The sequence below is a fragment of the Pogonomyrmex barbatus genome, unplaced genomic scaffold (genome assembly GCF_055798465.1).
Source record: "Pogonomyrmex barbatus isolate J1 unplaced genomic scaffold, ASM5579846v1 scaffold12, whole genome shotgun sequence".
Lineage (NCBI taxonomy): Eukaryota > Metazoa > Arthropoda > Insecta > Hymenoptera > Formicidae > Pogonomyrmex > Pogonomyrmex barbatus.
Window position 1 is genome coordinate 5912225 of NW_028297108.1, and position 21300 is coordinate 5933524.

The 21300-nt window shown below is 39.2% G+C and overlaps 2 protein-coding genes across 25 annotated transcripts; one reads left to right on the plus strand and one right to left on the minus strand.

Annotated features, from left to right (window-relative positions):
- Window positions 1-1022: 1022 nt before the first annotated feature.
- Window positions 1023-17808, plus strand: LOC105430924 (uncharacterized). 23 transcript variants are annotated; one of them, XM_089071786.1, is made up of 12 exons: window positions 1023-1541; window positions 2954-3059; window positions 4000-4431; window positions 5016-5542; window positions 5615-5756; window positions 5837-6169; window positions 6258-6502; window positions 7149-7414; window positions 11121-11258; window positions 13154-13237; window positions 13322-13539; window positions 13816-17808. In XM_089071786.1, exons 2-12 carry the CDS (start codon window positions 3009-3011, stop codon window positions 14290-14292), a joined length of 2913 nt encoding a protein of 970 aa, XP_088927912.1. In that variant the 5' UTR covers window positions 1023-1541; window positions 2954-3008; the 3' UTR covers window positions 14293-17808. The 23 variants fall into 23 exon arrangements, with proteins under 23 accessions (XP_088927912.1, XP_088927909.1, XP_088927911.1 ...); XM_089071783.1 differs by having other exon boundaries at window positions 1025-1541; window positions 11121-11342; XM_089071778.1 differs by adding an exon at window positions 2445-2648 and having other exon boundaries at window positions 1026-1541; window positions 11121-11342; window positions 13154-13539.
- On the minus strand, window positions 17696-21211 carry LOC105430931 (gamma-glutamyl hydrolase-like). Of its 2 annotated transcripts, XM_011644756.3 has the most exons (9): window positions 21074-21211; window positions 20791-20832; window positions 19949-20072; window positions 19516-19566; window positions 19196-19270; window positions 18953-19107; window positions 18664-18770; window positions 18303-18531; window positions 17696-18230 (listed from the first exon to the last, which is right to left on the minus strand). In XM_011644756.3, exons 1-9 carry the CDS (start codon window positions 21081-21083, stop codon window positions 18067-18069), a joined length of 957 nt encoding a protein of 318 aa, XP_011643058.2. In that variant the 5' UTR covers window positions 21084-21211; the 3' UTR covers window positions 17696-18066. The 2 variants fall into 2 exon arrangements, with proteins under 2 accessions (XP_011643058.2, XP_011643056.2); XM_011644754.3 differs by lacking the exon at window positions 21074-21211 and having other exon boundaries at window positions 20791-20924.
- Window positions 21212-21300: the final 89 nt, after the last annotated feature.

Consider the following 21300-nt stretch of genomic DNA (forward strand, 5'->3'; position numbering starts at 1 on the left):
TTTAATTAATGTAATTTTTTGATAGATAATATTCTTCTGTCTGTCGATTTTAGAAAATAAAGATTGACGGCAACTAATATTGATAACAATAATCTGGATGGATTAACATCGATCCATAAAATCATCAGTTACATTATCAACTATACGTATTATCAATATTACCGACAAAAATTCAATCGGCTCAAAGATCGACGAAAGTATCAGAGGAATATGATCAGTCAAGAGGTCGCACTAATTAAAAATCTTAAAAATTTTAAAAAACTACTAGGGATTTGTAATTTGAAAGTTACACCGTCAAGTACAAGAAAGTTACATTGTTCAGAATTTCAAAAATTTTCTAAAATTTGAAAAATTGTGATTTCGAAAATTCCTACAATTCTACATTTATTGTTTCAAATTGTAAAAATTATAGTTTCAAGAAATGACAAAGTATACTTAATTTATAAGTATCAATTTATCGAATTCCAATAAATCCAACTTCTATTTCGTTTTCTTTACATTATTATTGAAATAATAGAAAATGTTAGAATATAAAATAGAATATAAATTTTAAATAACAAATATTTTAATAAATTGTTACAATTTTAGAAAAATAATATAAGAAAAAAGAAATTTTTAATACTATATGTTTTCTCTGATATGTAATGGTTTTTTTAATGTAAAAAAATTTTTTTAAGATTTTTTTTATCATAATTGAAAAAAATGCAATTATACAGTATATTCAAACAAAACAACAAAATTAACCGAACCTTACGCGCTTTCATAATCATGTGATTTTCCCGCCACCGGAAACGAGTGAGTTGCGCGCGCAATCGATGATTGCGCGCGCAGCTTCGGGGAGACAGGGAGGGGCTGATAGGCGCGTTTACTTAAAGAAATACAAATAGATAGAGTGACATTTCGTCACAAAATGAACAGCATAATTTATTTTTCGATTCCATCCATCATTTCCTGCTGAGCGAAAGCCGCCTAATGGACTGATGTCATGACGACCAATTCGGTTCTGCTCCGCGCGCGTAAGTTCCTGCGGGTGGGCGAGGGGCCGCCATGACAGTCGTCGTATTTTCTGTAAACCGCGAGCACGTAGACCCCGGCGGCGACGTTCCCGTGAAATTCTCGCGTGGCTTGGCATCCGTTACGATCAAAAGCGGCCGTCCCGCGTCCCGACTTGATCGGGCTGCCCGTCTCTGTTGTCGAAGAAGCGGCAGGCGAGGGCGCGTGGCCATTATCGGCGATTTGCTTGTGGGGGTCAGTGGCGAGGTGAGACGTCGGGAGAGGCGGCGAACGGCGGCGAAGGAGCGCGACGCGACGCGGCGCGGCGTGGCGTGGCAGGCGGCCTCTGCGCGACTTCTCTCCCCCCTCCCGGTCTCCCCTCCCCTCCCGCGAGCCCTGCCTCTCCCCGCGCGTTCCCTGTGTCGGGACGGGCGCGCGTCTCTCCCCCGTGCGCGCGTGTGTTTGCGGCAGAGGAGGCGAGGAGGAGGCGGTCCCGGAGTCCCGACGGAGAACGAGATGCGAGAACCGCCGACGGCACCGCGCACCACGTGAGTTTTACTTTACCTGCGTGTAAATCCTCGCGAGCCCCGGAGTGAAATCGGGTCGGGGCCACGTCGCGTCGCACCGCGGCGCGCCGCTCCGCGCCGCGCGTCCGCGTTCCCCCTCGCCCCGAGTCCGCGTAACAGCACGTCCATCTTGTTGGCCCCTTGTCCCCGTTGCTCTCTGCGAATGTGAAAAAGCCGAACGAGCGAGCGAGACGACGGGGCGATGGCGAACGCGCGATATCGTGGAACGGCGCCCGACGACGGTTGTCCGCGGGAAATCCCTGATCCGCGTCGCTGCGACGGCGGCAGCGACCATCGCGGTCACCGCCGCCGATATGCGCTCGTTGGCTTCTCCGTCTTGACGGCCGCGCGCCATTAAAGATCCCCTCGTTTTCGATTTCGCGCTTTTCACATCTCGTCTCTTCTTCGATCTAGCGCTCCGCCAGGATAATCGTATCGAGTACAATTTTATTGTAATCCCGCGAAAGAAGAGAGAGAGAGAGAGAGAGAGAGATAGAGATGGAGCATGAGGAAGTCGAGATTGAAAGGCTCGAGTTTTCCGTATCGCGCAGCGCAGCGGCGACGCGTACCAAAGGATGACTCACCCTTTCCCGCTCGCGCGGCCGAGAGAAGAGCGCCGCGAGGTTAAACTGTAATCGTGTTATATATCGGCGGCGTTCCTTCTCGCTCGTCATCGTCATCGTCATCATCGTTACCGCCGTCGTCGCGAATGGCGCCTTCCCGCTCTCGCGACGCTCGCTCGCTCGCTCGTTCGTGTTCGCTCGTTCGGCACGAATGTTTACGCGAATTCGGGCGCGACTACGCACGACTCGCTTCGCCCATCGCTTTCGTGGCACGGCTGGTTTTTCGAGGTTAAACGTTAGACGATAACACGTTTCGCTCCAGTATCTCGGATCGCGGATGGCGCAACGGCCACCGCCGCCGTCGCGTATTGTTGATCGCGACGGCCTGAGCCCCCGTCGGAGTCGAGAGTCACGCACGCAGCACGGGATCGCGCTCCTTTAGACGCGCACTCCCGAGGACCGAGGGCCCGAGGCGAGATCGTGGAGAGACCAAAAGTACATCTTCCCGCGATGTTACAACAATATGGTGCGCACTTTTGATTGCGAATCGATATTACAGAAGGATAAAAAAAAAGTCGTTACAAACTCAAGACGCCTGCCGTTGCGCATTACGTTATTTAATTAGCGTTGCATGCCAACTTTCCCACGCTAATTAAAGCCTGTGGTGGCTCGACGATCGGTCCGAAGCGATCCGATCGGTTCTCAATCCCCGTTCGAATTTCCAACTGCGAATACGCTTTGCGTCTCGTTAATTCTTTATTTTGTTAATATCTTCTGCTCTGGCGGATGGAGCTATCTCTCGAGATTAACCTTACATAATGCATTTTGCAGGATGAAAAATGAAGTATGTCAGACACGTTTAATTAATATTCTTCAGTGAACGAAGATGAATAGTGAGCAGCATGCATTGCCAGCGACTACGCAGGCACAACAAGAGGTGAGGTACCTTCCAGTCGCAAAACAGGCTATACACCAAACTACAAATGCGCAAATGACGATTACACAGATGCACCATGCTGACGTTAGATATATTGAGACATTTGTATAATGGGCTTTGTTAATTTACGGATTGTTTCACTTTCAGTCTGCTGTAACTGATTGCGTCCTGTGCCAGATTAGATTTTTTAATTTTATAAACTTTTATAAGCATAAAGCTTACACACACACACACACCACACATACATATATATATATATATACACCACACACATACACGTACACACACATGATTAATTACTCTATTTTAATGGAGTATTTCACTTATGTTCGTTACATGCAATTATTTTATCTACAATAAACTTTGAAGTTTTTACTTTTGTGATCACAATTTCCCAACTTGCTGTTATTTATCATTTCTAGGTTAGAAATGCTTGTAGTACACATATCTATACATAAGATGGCTTACGCTTTCTTCTCTACCCTAGTTTACTTTTTTGTAATTCTAACATTTTGCTTCTCTCGTCTTTTTCATATGTAATATCGTGTATCGAATAACAGACTGCATGTAGCATTAAGTTTGAAAACAGAGTGCCCCCTTTTATTATCACTTTTGTATGGCCTGATACAGGTGTGGATATAGAGCATTCTCTTCGAGGTTCATATTCTGTACATAATGCAGAAATGCTGCTGCCTGTAGAGCCAACCCTTCGATAACGAATATATGGAATCCTAGAGATTGAGAGCTAGAGACTGAGAGAGACAGAGGGAGAGAAAGAGAGAGAGAGAGAGAGAGAGAGAGAGGGAGAAAGAAAGAAAGAGAGATGAGAGAGAGAGAAAGGTGTGTTAAAAGTGGCGCATTTGTCGATTGGATTTCAGCCTGGTGCATGCCGCTGCATGCCCTATCAATGTTGTACAAATGTCTGAATGTATATCGGTAGGATGTAAACGCGGGTCAAAGTGGTCGTCCTTCATACCCAGGTGGCTTGGCTACTGCGACCGCGAGTCTTGGCAATGTAGGGAGTACTCCCCATTCATCCGCGGACCTGCGTGTAGGTACTGCCGTAGCGTTAGCCTCCTCGGTAGCCTCCTCGGTAGCTAAGTATTGGGTCCTCACCAATCTGTTTTCTCCCGGACTGCAACCTCAAGTCTCAGTCTACCACCATTCCCACCATAACTCCTCGCATAGGAGTGGTGGCGGTGGGGAGGCATCATCCTCCAAAGAGCCAGCCTCTTCACTGAACCAGGAAATGGCGTTGACTTCCAGCTCGCATCATCAGCAACAGTCAACAGCCGCGCATCATCATCATCAGCCTTCAGTTAGCAGCAGCAGCAGCAGCAGCCACCACAGTTCTCTACAGTCGAATCCACAGGTTTGTTAATGTGTAGCGGCACGTGTTTTTTGTGTAACGACAACAATCTGAATGCGCCTTACAAGTCCACCATTCCGACCCGGAATGGACTTACGCTTTTACAGGGGGCGGGAATACGCACTATTTTTTATGGAGATGCGTGAGTAGGCGGTGTACATGTAGGCGACAGTTATAACGATTGAAAAGTGCTCCAATATGATAAACATTTGACATAAATTTCCATCTCGTTTCTCATTTTATAAAAAGCCCTTTTACATGACGTTTTGTTCCGTTTTGTATAATTTATCATTTCACATACGAAAATTACTTTTTAAATATCGGTTATCGTTCTACTTGTTACACATATTATGCGTTATGCGTTAGGCTTATTAATTACTTTATACATATCTGCTGTTTAGAAAATTAGGGGAGAATGCTCGAAAAATTATAAATTTTAACATATCAAAAAATTAGACAAGTATAATCTTATAAATTACTTAAAAACTCTTGATTCCTAATAGTATAAGCGATTTGATAATTTTATGTACATATTTAAAATATTATATTATATTACGGATATTTTTTTATATTTTGATGTGTGTTAGCAGATTCCTGTATCTCTTCCCGGCCTTAATTTAGACGGCGCACACATACCAGCGAGTGTTAGTCATCTGGCTGCACATGCACAAATGCAACAACAAATGCAGGCGCAAGCACAGCAGCAGCTGCACCAGCAGCAACAGCAACAACCGCCGCAGCAGCAGCAACAGCAGCAGCAGTCTCATCACCAGATGTCGAATCATCAGAACGCTCAGAACAATGGACCGACGGCGCACAGCCAGAGCGCGCAGCGGGACGACAACAAAGTCAAGGACGAGGGCGGTAGTTGCACCACCGAACGCTGCAGCGACAATCAGGTTCACTGTCAAGTTCAATGCGATCTGCAATTACAACCTCCCCAAGATCTTCAACAGAGCTTGATGCAACAGCAGCAGCAGCAACAACAGCAGCAGCAGCAACAGCAGCAGATCGGGGTTAACATCAGCGGTAACTCCACCACCGAGGGGGGAAGCCAGAACAACTCCGAGAAGCCCGAGAAAGAGAAGGAATTGCGGCAACTAAATATGACCCAGTACGTACGCGAAAATGTTTAATTTTTAATTACCCTTGATGACGGATAAGTACAACGATGTTATTTCTGCAGATTCCAAGTTCCTGACTTGAAACCAGGAGGGCACATGATGGATGTGAGGACAGCAGACGGATCAGTTGTCAAAATCAGCGCGGGAAACGAGCAAGATTTAGCCAAAACTCTCGGCGTCGAAATGGTGCAAAATATGTACAAGGTAATGTAATATTGTGGAAGTCGTATCGTAACTGTATCTAAAAATTAACAACGTCGCATTACTTCACTTTTATTTGGTAGGTTAATGTTGAGGATATTAACCAACTCTTGGCGTATCACGAGGTCTTTGGGAAGCTGCAAAGCGAGATTGCAGCTGGAACGACTTTAGTGGGCAGCACTGTGCCTACACAGACAGTTACCACAATACAGAACGGCACGCCGATTGTGCAGCAAGTGCAACTGAATAAATTTGACATAAAATCGAGCGATGGTGAAGCGACGCCTGGCCCGAGCGCATCACCCGTCTCGGTTGGCAGCCATGCTTGTGAGATATGCGGAAAGATCTTCCAATTTCGTTATCAGCTTATTGTACATCGCAGATATCACACTGAGAGAAAGCCATTCACGTGTCAGGTATACAATCGAATCTTTTATGTATACCGTGATTCACTCAGAATGCGTACGCATCATTCGATATTGAATGTGCGATCAACAATTTCAGGTATGTGGCAAAGCGTTCTCGAACGCGAACGATCTGACACGTCATGGCAAATGTCATCTAGGTGGATCCATGTTCACCTGTACAGTTTGCTTCCATGTCTTTGCAAACGCACCTTCGCTAGAACGTCATATGAAAAGACATGCAACCGACAAACCATACAATTGCACAGTCTGCGGTAAGAGCTTCGCGCGTAAAGAACATTTGGATAATCACACAAGATGTCACACTGGCGAAACGCCATACAGGTAAGTTTCTGTTCATCTGTACAACAGGATTATCTGAAAAATCCTGAAATTTTCGGAATTTTCGTTTTTTTTTAAATCAAAGAATATCATACAATTTTATTGTAAAGATTTTTATCTCAAAATTTACATTTTGCTTCTCAGAAAAATTTTTTATAATTTGCCTTTATATTGCAAGTTGATAATTCGCTAATCATTCAAGTTAATAATCAATATAACATATATCCATGTATATTAATATGTCATTTTGCAAGTTATAAACAAAAAATCCAATGTTCTTATCCACTCTCCTTAAAATAATCAAGCGTTATATGCAAATATTAAGCGGTTTTCCCTCGTGATTAGAAATAGCACGCACAATAAAATAAATTTTCAAAGTTTCAAAAATTCCTTAATTATACTTGGAATTTTGAATAAAAATTCTAGAAAATCTGGGAATTCTCAGGGAATTTTTTTATAATGTTTGAATAGACGCCCTGAATGGAGACTGATGAATAAATTTGAAGATGACAATAATTTCTTGGCGATAAAATTAATAATTATATGCTATTAATAATTGAAAATCATCGTTGTATTTTATTTATTCACGAATATTAATTATTCATCTTTGGGAATAACAGAAAGGAATATCTTGGCATGATTCTTACAGATGCCAATATTGCTCGAAGACATTTACCCGAAAAGAACATATGGTAAACCACGTTCGCAAACACACTGGTGAGACCCCACATCGATGTGATATTTGCAAGAAGAGCTTTACTCGCAAAGAACACTTTATGAACCATGTTATGTGGCATACAGGAGAAACCCCTCATCATTGTCAAGCTTGCGGCAAGAAGTATACGCGCAAAGAGCATCTCGCTAACCATATGCGCTCGCACACAAACGACACACCGTTCCGTTGTGAGATATGCGGTAAGTGATACAATCTTGCTCTCTTCGCTCTTCTGCGTGAGATCTATAATATAATCGATAATTTTTATTTAAAAATTAATTCAGATAAAAATTTACGTTAGAATAAGATATAAAAAAGATATAAAACAAATTGCGATGTTTGATGGGACGATTCCAGAAATTTTCTGAATTGCTGCAGTTATCTTAAATTTTCCGCGGGGTCGAAGTTGAACAGAAATTAAAACAAATGTTTTAAAAAACTTATCTGAAAATAAGTCAAAATATAAGCGATCGTAAATATCTATGCGATAATATACAGCTAGTCATTTCAAGGATGTTGAAATGACTTTTTTTTCCCCCCCAAATCTTATTCGACTTTTTTTAACTAAAAATATGTCATTATTATAGTGTTGACATTCAAGTCGCGATCGAAATGAAGAATCCGACATTTTTCAACATTGTTGATAAGACTCGAATGCATTATTACACGGATATTTGCGCTTGCTGTTTTATATTCACTTTTAGTTACTTAAATATGATATTTTAATTTCTGTTCAATCAAAATTTGATGTAAAATCAGCGATTCGTAAAATTGACTGATTATTAATTATCTCACCGTATAAAAAACACATTGCCATAATCAATGATACTCGATAGACCGTCGCAAAATATTTTATTACAAAAGACGAATGTGTTATGAAGTACGATCAATGCACATTTACATTGAAATTTGAAGCATTAACAAGGTAAGTAAGATATTTAATAATACATTATCCGACCGAGTACATGCTGCACTTTGGGTATCAATAATCTATCACCTTTAATTATTAAAATACCAATGGCTACAAAAATTAAAAGTTTAAATAAAAATATTTAAATTGATCAAAAATAAAAATCTATACTGAAATACAATGAATGTTATAATTTCCGATTTATTGTGAATTTTTTAAGATATATATATGCTTTTTTGTCACAAAATGTTCGTAGTTAAGTTAAAGTCTTATTAAAATTTTCACAATTATATTACGATTTTCTCTAATTGAATATCAATACATTTAACGTTATATAAAAAATACAGAATTTTTAAATTCAAGGGATTGAAATGATATAATTTATTAATTGTAGCTATTAAAATCACATAACAGCTTCGGTATAGAAAACATGTGCTTGTTATGATTTTTATGACATTTTACAGACATGAAAAATATGTGCTTCTTAATTTACGTTTGCGTTGAACTGATACAGTGTGTACATTTTTTCAGAGAACGCATTGTAAGCCTGGAAGTGCTTAAGTTTCATTTATTGCAAATTTTCTTTTTGCAACTTTATTCCGAACTTTGATAATGCTTGAATATATTCTTTACCAATATTAGATAATAAAAATAGGACACTATTCTGTTATACAGATGCACAATTTATCTTCTCGAAATCCAATAGATTTAATCTTGAAAGAAAAAAAATTTCAATAAACATAAAGTCTTTATATTATTTGTTAATATTTTTATAGTATATGAAATTAATTCGATTTTATACAATTCAGTAATGAGTAATGAATTCGTGCTTATTAAAAATGTTTCTTTCTAATTAAAGCAAAGTTACAGTGTATATTGAAAATGTTTAAGATCTCATCATTTATAAGTTTTTTCTCGCAGAAATATCGATCCCAAAAGAAGTCATAATTCGTCTCAGAGATCCAATTATTTCAAGTAAGGAGTCGGGGAGAATTGAGCATCTCTGAAAATCTTTAAGCTTATCCCCTTTTGCCACGCCTTCGCGAACAATTTCCCCGATTCGAAAAGGAGGAAAAAAAAAAAGAAAAAGAACAAAATCGACGCTGTCGCGGACCGGCGTTGGCGTGGGCGCGCGCGATCGATGAGATTTGACAAGTATATCTCTCTTAAGTCGCGCGCTCGGTAACGCGATGGATGCAGCGGATGCGGATTGGGAGTTACGTCGAACGCACTTTTGCGCGCGCGCGCGCGCTCTCTCGTATGCACACGTATACATGTGTACGTGTATATGTACGTGTATATGCAGCCGCAGTCGCTGCCGCGGCGGTGAAATAAAATTCGCGAGAATTGATCGCGCATCGCGAGTAAACTGCCCCTCCCCTGTCCCCTCGCCCCGATCGTTCGTTCGTTCGTTCGTTCGGTCGGTTGGCTCCCGCGGAGCGCGGGTCGTGCGCATTCCTTCGCGGTGGCGCGGCCGGAGGCGAGGGGGAGGCGCCTCTCTAAACCTTAGAGGCTCACGTCGGTGCGCTTGCCCTCTCCCGTCCGCCCCGCTCGCTCTCCGCGCGCGCACGCACGGCGACGACCACGGGGGAAACCCCTTTCTTCCTTCCTCAGTCCTCGGGAATCGCGCGCCAGGCTCCAACCCGCCGGCCGGCTCTCCTGAGTGAGGGGGCCCTTTATTTCACCCAACGTCTGGCCGTGAACTGTGATGGCATGACTTGCTATTTCGTAAATTTAAGCGGTTCGTACGAGTTCTTTTCATTCTTCCCGTTGCCACCTTCGCTTCATTCGCGCCCGCACGTTCTACGTATCGACCTAGACTTCCCGATACGTCACGTTTTAACGCGTTATATTATTTCTTTTTTTTTTTTCCTTTTTTTATCGAAATTAATTCCGCGACATAGATCGCCTTTCGAACGGCGTTTCGAGAGGCGCCAGGACGTTGGTCGCCGTCAAGTTCTTGACTCTAGTGCGGTGTCGAGTAGAGCTTGATTATTCTTGGTGTCGCTTGGTTCACACGAAATTCCGTTGTTTCTTTTTTTATTCGAACAACATCGCAGCGATGCCTGTAGAATATCGTATCGTTTAATTATTGCGGCTGGAAAGAAAGATCTTTGAGATTTCACGATTCGATTTCGTCGTTCGTTCCTCGATTTATTGCGAGCGTCGCGATCGCGGCGAGCGAATCGGATATTCAATTACAAAGTAGGAATTCACACGGGGTCACGAGCGTATTAAGAAAGATTAAGATTAATCAACCGCATCTCGCGTCGATTTTACACGCCTCCGGTCATGGCGATGGCGTCGCGTGATCGCGGCGAGCGAGGCTGAAAATCGCCAAGATCCGCCGCAAGGTAGACAAATTCGAAATTTGTATTTTCGTTCACGACACGATCCCAAGCATGCGCGCCGATCTATACATGTCACGTGACACGTGTATACATACAAGTGCACGTTGACCACGTTTGACGTCATTTTTCGAAAAGAGGGACACCCCTCCCCGCGCGCGATCAGCGCGCAATTTAATTCGACGTTCTAGAAGCGCGCGTTTTCAAGTTACATTTGAAGTTTCAAGGGAAGATTTTTCGCAAAATCCGGAGAGTCTCGGGATGTCGGGCCGAGTCGACACGATCGGTGATTCTTCCCTTCCCCTCCTCCCGCACATCTTGCGCCTTGCAATTTATTTATAGTCTAATTTATTTTTTCCCTCTTCGAAGAAGAATGTGACTCGGTGTGACCTGGCAAAGATCACGATTCATCCAGGCAGCCGCATGTAATCGCGCGTAAATAATTAATTATTGATAGCGGAATGTCAATCGCGGGCCCCTTCGTCTTGGAATCGTCCCACACGCGATTTTTTCTTCTTTTTTTTTCTTTTTTTTTCTTTTTTTTTTTTTTTAATGTATCACACGCGCCACTACGTCTGGTATATTGCAGTCTAATGAAGCGCGCCTGTTCTCGGTGCTTTTCTTTCTGTTTATCGCTGCCGTACGCAGGTAAGTCGTTTACGAGGAAGGAGCACTTCACGAACCACATAATGTGGCACACGGGCGAGACGCCGCACCGCTGTGACTTCTGCTCGAAGACGTTCACGCGAAAGGAACACCTCCTGAACCACGTTCGCCAGCACACGGGTGAGTCTCCACACCGATGCGGCTTCTGCTCCAAATCGTTCACCAGAAAGGAACACCTTGTTAACCACATCCGCCAACACACAGGTGAGAGCGGTTGGCAGATGTTCACTTCACGGGCAACCGATATAATCGTTGTTAAGAGTACCTCTATTAAGAGTAGTTGTGTCTTTTCGTGGCCTATTTATATATGTATTGGAAGAGAGAACTCAGAATTTATTTGTTTATATCTTTTTTTTTTCTTTTTTTTTTTCTCCTTTCTTTAGAACTAAGAGATCGATAGGAAGACTATGAGAGAGAAAGAGAGAGAGGGAAAGAAAGAGAGTAGTCGCACCTCGTATAACATCATGCAGCGCATTTAGGTGATTCGATCGAACGCGAGTCGAGACACGAGACATCTCTTCACACGCTTCCGGTTTCACGTATCTGGCTTTTACACGCAGGCTATTTCATTTCTATTGGATCTTACAGTTTTTAATGTTGATGATTCACGAGACTTTCGGCAAAAATTAGAGAATCATTGTCATGCTTTTTCAAAATGAAAACGTCAATTTGTATTCTGCTCGCTGTAAGAATAAAATTTTGTTTATTTAGGCTTAGAAAGTTACAAAAGAATTCTTCATTCTCTCGTGTAATTTTAAAGCTGTTTCAGCATTTATTTGGATATCCGAGCCGTCGTCTTTATCCAAAGGACTATCGTTAATGATTGATCCGTTAGGAATGGAATATCCTGTACGTGTACATTGGCGCATTTAGGATCGGACACATGCATGAGAATTGATTTTCATTTAGACGAAAGACCGGTATAAAGTCTCACTCGCTCATTCAGTCGCTCTCATCGTTCGCGTCTTTTAACATTTCACACTATCGCGCGTTTACACTTAATCGATCATCGCAAAACATCATGATCATCATCATTGAATTCCCAGGGACAGTTTGCTGCAGTTCTGCCTAATACACCGCTCTCATTACCACGCCTCCTATTAACAGTATTCCAACAGTTCATTTATAAGTGTTCACAGCTCTCATTCGCATTCCCAACGAGTTGCCAAATAAATTTTTTGCATCACACATTGACGACTTGTAAATAATTTCCATTACTCATTGTAACTTTATATCACTTGTCGTGGGTGGCACCCAAGTCTCGAGTTCTATTTTAATTCGAATATAGATTGCCAATTAGATTAGATATGAGATTTCAAGAAATCAATACTTGCTTTTTAATAAATCGCGAGATAGAGTTTCATGCTTAAAGTAATAGTAGCATATCAGTATTTATATACAAAATTAGACAATATATATATATATATATATATATATATATTTGTTTATCAGAGTACACTGTAGTATATTGCTGTACAAGTTGACTTTCCTTCGATGTGACGTAAGGACACGGCAATATCGAATATCGTCTGCAATACAGAATTTTTTTTTTTTAACGTTAATAAAAAAATTAATACTTTTTTGCAATATTGAAATGATTCTAAAATTCAGTTGGATCTTTGATTTTAAGTCAAAGAGTCCGACAAATTGTTTTAATTTATTAAACTCGAAAGAAAGAGATTAATCAATATATCTCGATTTTTATTTCTTTGCAAAGAAGATTTTCAAGTATAAATATAATCAAATTTAATGCAAGTTTTATGTATTCACACAATACGTGGATTTACTTTTTGAATGATACCGAAATTTCTGCTAAATTTTTCTCATTTAATAGATAAAAATATAAAAAATATAGGTAGAAATATAAATAAATGTATATCTCATTCGATATTGTGCCCTTTCTGTGCGTTACGTCAGGCAAAACTCGCCTTGTGCAGGATAACTCCACTGAGTTCTGAATGACGGAAACATTTTTTTTCTCAAACATTGCGAATTCGCTTGTAAAATGTGTACAGGGGAGACGCCCTTCCGTTGTTCATACTGTCCGAAAGCATTTACGCGGAAGGATCACCTGGTGAACCACGTCAGGCAGCACACGGGTGAGTCACCGCACAAGTGCCAGTATTGCACCAAATCCTTCACGCGGAAGGAACATTTGACCAATCACGTGCGTCAACACACAGGCGAATCGCCACACCGATGCCACTTCTGCTCCAAGTCATTTACTCGTAAGGAGCATTTGACGAATCATGTGCGCATCCACACTGGCGAATCTCCACATAGGTGTGAGTTTTGTCAAAGGACGTTCACTAGGAAAGAACATCTAAATAATCATCTCCGTCAACATACCGGAGATTCCTCACATTGTTGCAACGTATGCTCCAAGCCATTCACAAGAAAGGTATGTTAGCTTTTCCTTTTTACACTTTTTTTACAAAAAGAAAGAAAGAGAGAAAGAGAAAAATTATTTCATCTTATATTACTTACAAATAAGATACTTAATTCTTTTTTTTTTTTACGATACATATTGTAGTCTTTATTATTTGATATCTTGATATATATATATATATATATAGTGCATACAGTGTTTGCAGAGTGAATCATGTCTCTTTCTCTCCGTTGAGTTTCCACGAGAACAGATGATATTTATCATATCCCATTCTTAACTCTGTTACAGGAGCATCTCGTGAATCACATGCGTTGCCATACTGGTGAACGTCCATTCGTGTGCACAGAATGTGGCAAGAGTTTCCCGCTGAAGGGCAATCTCCTCTTCCATATGCGCTCGCACAACAAGGGCAGCAACGCCGAGAGGCCGTTTCGCTGCGACCTGTGCCCCAAAGATTTCATGTGCAAAGGACACTTAGTCTCGCACCGGCGCTCCCATTCGGACGAGCGGCCGCACAGTTGCCCGGATTGTGGCAAGACTTTCGTTGAGAAGGGCAATATGTTGCGACACTTGCGCAAGCACGCGGCTGAAGGCCCGCCGACTCAAGTTAGCACACCATCGGCCATACCGCAATCCGGTGTTCTGCCGATACCGGCAGCGGCGGCGGTCCTGGTCGGACATCCACTAGCACCACCGGCGCCGCCTGTAGTGCCACAACATACGGTGGTTGTACCGACACCGCCCGGTGTATTGACGTCGTACTAGATCAAGGAGATGGAATATAAAGGAATAATGGGAACGAAAGAGAAAAATGAGAAAAACAAGAGGAGGGGAGGAAATAACTTCTCTGAAGAGAAGATAGAAGATGATATATGCTGTGTATACTTAATATACGACTAAAAAAATGAAGTTTGAAAAAAATGTGAAGATTTATGCGCCATTCATCGTTTCCCTAAGAACTTGGATTTACAGTGGATTTATTGTGCGCCATTTGAATCGTCGGTGTCTCGCGAGTTGCTGAATTGGCGCTGCTCGAGGATATCGCAGCGGATGTAAGCGGCCATCTTCGTTTCATATGATTCGCAGTGAACTCGGTTCGGGACGATGCTTAGAGCGATTGCTCGTGATGCGCGCGTGATACGCGCATTGGAACATTGATGACTGTTTTTTGCGACCACGGCGATGTATTGTCCAAAGTTTGATTTTGCTTCGTTTATGCTTGTACTTGATAAGTATGTCGATTTGTGGTAACGAACGTATAGTGTATTCGTTCCAAATTTGTGCAAGAAGAGAATCAGATTATATCAGAATTTTGCGGTTATACGATGAACATATAATAATTCTTCGTTATACTTTAGTAATCTTCCGTATTTTTAACAAAGAGGCACTAATTATAATATTAGTGACATCTTGGATTATGTTTGTATATTACTTTCATGCATGAGGACGTGTGTCTATGCGTTTGCCAATTGGCCAGGTTTTGGGAAATCGGTGGCACATGTAGTAACGTCAGGTAAAATATACTCGCGAGTAACGAAAATGACTGTTTTGAATATGTATATTTTCCTGCGAAAATATGTATTGGTTAAATCGGTATTTGCAAATGTATTTTATCTGGCATTGAAATCACGTAGATGATTTTTCAAACCCAAATCACGGCGCATATAATGAGGTTTGACCATGATTATAGTCATATCGACCATTGCTTTATATTAACTCCGACAAAATATTGTTACAGACAGCCAACTTTGAAGAATATGGATATCATTGATTATTGCTGGTTGACATAAATCTTTGAACAATTAGCTTATGATGGAATATGGAATTTATAATTTATTATTACGCTGATAAATAAGCGTGTAATATTTATGGCACACAATATCACTGTAAAATTACGTTTTTATCGTTACGCATAATTCTTAAATTAAATCTGAATAACAAAAATGCAATTCTAAATAAAGAATCAAATCTTATTGTGTCATAATAATATGTGTCATAAAAGTGATGCATTAAATGATAAATTATAAAATTAATATTATATTATAAGTTAGGTATTCAAATTTTAGTAGTCGTGATCAATTTGAACCATGTGATTGTCAGTCTTTAATAGTATGTTGTTGGTAACATTAATTATTGACTTTTGCATAATTTTTGTACGAAAGTGTGTCTTTACATTCACGAGAATTTGATTCGATCCGGAGTGGTATTTCGAATTGTAAGTTCTATTTTTATATGTATTTGCATAGACATACTCTGAAAAACATTTACGGAAAAAGCAATCTGACACGTTAAAATTGTTTAATTACTTTTAGTAATAATCAATTATAGTAATTCCATAATAATTCTAATATTATTACAACGTTTTCAAAATTAATGTTCACTGATAAAAAAGGAATTACTAATTATATATTCAGTTATGCGATCGCGAAATTTTAAATGTTTATTATTTAAATATATAATATAATTAATATATAGTAAATTAGCAAGCATATAAATTCTGCTCTTATAAAATATTCTGAAATGATAATATTTGAACTAGCATTCAAAAGAAGGGCTATTTTATTTGGAAAAAGTGCATTTTATATTAATCTAGTAATGCGATATAAATGCTTGTGTTCAATCTTTTGATTTAAAGCTATACGCTTAATTTTTAGTTTTAGTATTTATGAGTGCAATATGGTTAAGCCAGATTTTGTTTAAGGAGACAAAGACACTTGCAACAAACAAATACCACTGATACCGGATCAGGTAAAGTTGCGAGATAGCAAACTGATGTGTGAGTCGTGAATATATTTTACGTGTTACCGAAAGCAGATATTCATGATTTAAGTGTCGTTATTAAATTTAATTAATAATTGTTTTTCTACCATCTATCACGAGAAGGAAGGAACACTATCACTGTAGAGATCATCCTGTAAGGCCATGTATTTCGTATTTATCATTAAGGTAAAAGTAAAGAGAGATAAATAAGTGTGGCAGCGCGGTGCACGATTGTGCGTGTATATCGAATTTTGTGTGAAATTTCAGTTGAAACTCTGAATTTTCAGTTAGGAGAACGATAAGAATAAAGATAAAATCGCGTTCGATCGATCATCGCGCCGTCGCGTTTGCGTTAAATATATAATTATGTATAATATTAATTAGTACGTATCAAATAGGCATTATATAAAGAGGACGACAAATTTATTAATGCATGTTTGTGCGCCACGCGTGGCCCACGTGCGACGAAAGTTGTTCGCAAGTCGGTAGAAATCTAGAACTATATTATATATAATGAATATATATTATACGATAAGTATATTGAAGAAATACAGTTAGATATCATATGTACTATTTAAAATAACGAAACAGTGAAAAAAAAAAAAACTTGAATGTACTGCAGGGTCATCTTATACATGAAATACCGTGCGGAATTTACCTACATTATGCGTAGACCTTTGTTATATTCTCGGGAAAAAAAAAAGATAGAAAAGAGAGAGCGACGATAATAGATAAGCATAGATAAAGAGAGAAAAAGGACACGCGCGAATTATCGCGAACTTATACACTTATATGGGATGGACAAATATATATGTATAATATATATACTGCTCTCGTGCTTATATACATTATGTATATATACTGTGTAACATACATAATGAGGTAATCGCCCGGGGGAAACGACCAGATCCATTTTTTTTTCCTCAGGAAAGAGGAAAGATACTTCCAAGCATACGTCATGTAAAGAGAGAGAAAAAGAAAAAAAAAGAAACAATTCCTCTACAATTGATGCATCCCGCGCGACAACATTGCTAAGAAGAACATGTAACAAGGAATAAATAGAAATAATGTTTATATGAATTATTATGATTATTAATAATACTATCATACGTTACGAGGATAAAAACTAAGAGTTGATTCATGCTTTTAAGAGGTTTAGTTTCGTGCTTGTTTAAAGATAAAGATGAAGATTAATAGCAAGCAGTCAGATCCGAGTGTTCAGCGTTTTGGGCCGAAGCAAGTTCGCGTTGGCAGTGTCTTCGGGCGTCGTCGTCCTTCGCAGCATTATTGTTGCACCCCCGAGTCGCACCACGACGTTGCGCGCCCCGTAACACGCGAATGCAGTAGCGGCCGACGTTTCGGCTCAGAGCGAGGAAAACGTGGTGAAGGAAAGATTAAAAAAAAAATATTATTTACTTTAGATAGAACAAAAATATGTATAGAATTTTATTATGCACCATTGTAATATTATGTATCCCAGTTGTGACACAATATACACTGGTGTTATGTTAAATGTGGAAATTACGCGTACCAATCTTTTGTTTGTGTGCTCCCTAGTGCCGTCTTGTTACATTAACGATACTTTTGTTAACACAAAATTAACAAGTCACATGATTCTCATCTATTTATTACGCGGCTACCCGGATGATATAATTAGACAAATCCGTTTACAAAGACGTTTTGTATAAACCGGTTGGGAACATAAGACATTTGTGCATGGAAAAAAGCGACGTTGTGTGTGTTTTCCTATCTTAAGAATAAATATAAACATGCTAAATTTTATATATCATTCTCTATAAGAAGACCGTCGCGGTCGCTTTTCTTAAACATATAACATTGCTCATAAGTCGAATTCTGTGGCGCTGTGTAAGTAACAGGATAGTTGTAAATTAGTCTTTGTTCCTCTTCCTCTTTCGTTCTAAATTCGTGCGAATTTTTGCGAGCTGCGTAAAAAAAAAAATTGATTTTTTTCTCTTCAGACGAAAGGAAAATCCATAAGTTCGATTGTTACTCACCCTCATTAATGAAGAAATTGGCGAAATATTGAGATACCACAGTGGCGTTATGCCCATGAGGAATATTCTTCCCAGTCACCCATTCATAGAGATTCTTCTCCGGATGGAATTGCAATCCGTAGAATGGAAACTGCTTATGCTCCAATGTGGAAATGAATTTCAAGCCTTTCTTGTCGCGATTCATCGATAATACATGAAATTCGTCAGTCAAGTTAACACGGCGTAAATCCTGAAGTAGAAAATGGTACATGCACATCGACTTATCTATCGTGTGTTGCATTATTTTTTATATAATAATTTGTCATATGATTACTTCTTTCATTTTTTATTTTATCGACACATTTCCACGAAAAATACTTGCCTTTTTTGTAACGCAATAGTGATGATAATTCGCCGTGACGTTTTCTCTAGCCAAGATCTTTATGACATTCGATGGAGCATTTTTAAACATATTACTATCTCTAAAGTCTGAAAGAAAATTTTTACATATTTGAGGAATGATTTCGTAAAAATATATCGTTATACTCTCAAAAAAAAAAAAAATTACAAATATTGGAAAGTAATAAGAGGAATAAGAGGAATAAAATAAGGAAATAAATGACGGAAAAGAAGAGAACACATTTGAGAACATCTTTGAAAGAAATGTTTACCACGCATGAATTCCAGCGGAAGAGGTTGACTATTACTGGAACACAACGTCCTATGCTCGACGCGATTCGCCGCGACATATGTCAGGAGTTCAAAACCAAGGCAGATGCCAAGTATCGGGAAATACTCGCCTCTCTCGTTGATTTTTTTCGCGATCCTATCGACAAATACAACAAATATACATTTAAATAATTAGAATCGCTTTCATTGCGTTGCATTAATATTGTCCTTTATTCCATGGTGACCTGTAAATCACATCGCCTGCATCGGCATATCCTTCCTTCTGAAAGAAATACGTTGCACCTCCCGGCCAGAGAACTCTAGAAAAATAATAACGAATATATATTTAGTGACGAAATTATTTTACAGATAAGATTAGTGATACATACAAAATAAACGATAAAACTTAAGCAGGAAGCATATCATAGCCATGAATTTTTAAATGATAACGAATTTTTAGTAATTCTTAACTTGATTAACCTATTTGCTTACTGTTAAGATTTTTCTATTACTGCTTAAGTTTTTTTACGTGCCACTAGCTTTAAACTATACTAATACTACATACCCATTGATCTTGCTTAAGATATCTTCGTAATATGAATCATTCCCACCAATCCTAAAAAAATTAGATAAATTATTTTCTAAACATCAAGAGGTCTTGTAAGTAATATGAGAAATTTTAATAAGTATTACTTTCTTGATTTTGCATCTATTTAAATCTCTTTTTTTAAATCTCGAATGATTTATATAACGCATTCAATTAAATTTTCTAATAGTACGGATTAAAGTTCTAATAGTGCGGAGAAATTAATTTTTTTCAAAAAGTGGTGGACAAAGTCTCGAAAAGTTACAGTTATGAAAATTAAAAAGTAGGACAATTTCGAGAAGTCAAAATCCCGAAATTTAGAAAATGTAACCATGTCTCGAAAGATCAATATCTTGAAATTGAGTCGATGAACAGGAACGAATGTAATTAACGATAAAAGTTTTTCAATTACCAAATTGGAACTGATCGTGCGCCGGCACCTTCTACAAATTTCACATAGGACGCAGCGATGTAGCTGTGATACTGATTAGGATACTTCTTATTCAAGTTGTAATCTATCTCCTGCGTTAAGATACCTTGAAGAAACACACAATTTTTAACAATTTTCGTCAACATTATTTTTTTCAATTATCGAATATTCAACCGAATAGCCAATGACCAATTAAAATATGTACGCTATTTGAGAACGTTAATACAAATCAAAAAGCTATTGAAAAAGGACTTTTTATAATTCAACTTTTTGTAATTCACGAAATATTAATTTTCAAACAACTTTTAAAAGTTGGGAACATAGCAATGCTCAGATCATCTTAAAATATTCTTGTTTTTCATGATGGATTTTGTATTTTACCGCGCGTTTTCATCGCGCATGCGCACGATACATACAACTGGTATAGGCACTTTGAAAAAAATCTATGAAATGAGATTTAGTCACGCAGGTCATATTTTCACTCGAACTCAGCATATTGCGATTGAATTTCGTGGGTAAAATTATCTTTTTTATGAGTGCATGATTTCGAAGTGCAGGAAAACTTGCGAGATTAATTCATCGGACCAAGTCTAATTTTAGCTCATTTCCATATGCATTTTCATTTCCGTGTAAGAAAGTACAGACAAGGTGATTTTCGCAACATTCCCAATATTTTTCTACAAGAATCCTTTACATGGTTCTTTTATTCTCGCACAGGAAACTCAATGTTTTTTGACAAAAAGAGAGGTCGATATCTTCATCTCTCGGTGAACCCTTTAACCCTTTCCCTTCTGGCTTCCTTACGTCATCGAGGAAAGACTTACCAATAATGGGCCGGTCATTCACCTTTTCTTCGGTTTTCGCGGCTGTAAAGACAAACGCCGTAAATAGGATCCACACAACATTCATTATAAAGTATTTCTTATAATAAAGAACGCAAGACTTCGTCTGACGACACGAAAGCAGAGTTCGCGCGATGACGTCGCGATCTTAATCGAATAACAATTTTTAGCCGTTTAAATTGAAGTTATTATCGCGTTATCAGTTATGTACTTGTCTTATCATATGCAAGAACTAGCATAAAAATTAATATTGAACTATGCCCACCCAAGCTCATCGAATTAATCTCAACCGAAGGAGTCGTGCCAATCGCGATGTTTTTTCGTTTACTATTCTCTATTTCGATATTTACAATCCAGAGGGCGTTAGCATAAGATGATATTTATTCTCCAAGGTATGTTCTTGTAAGACCGGTAATATTTTTTTACTCTTCATTGCATTTTTTCACCTTTAGAACTGTATGGATATTTCGAACGAATGACAATCGTCTTGTC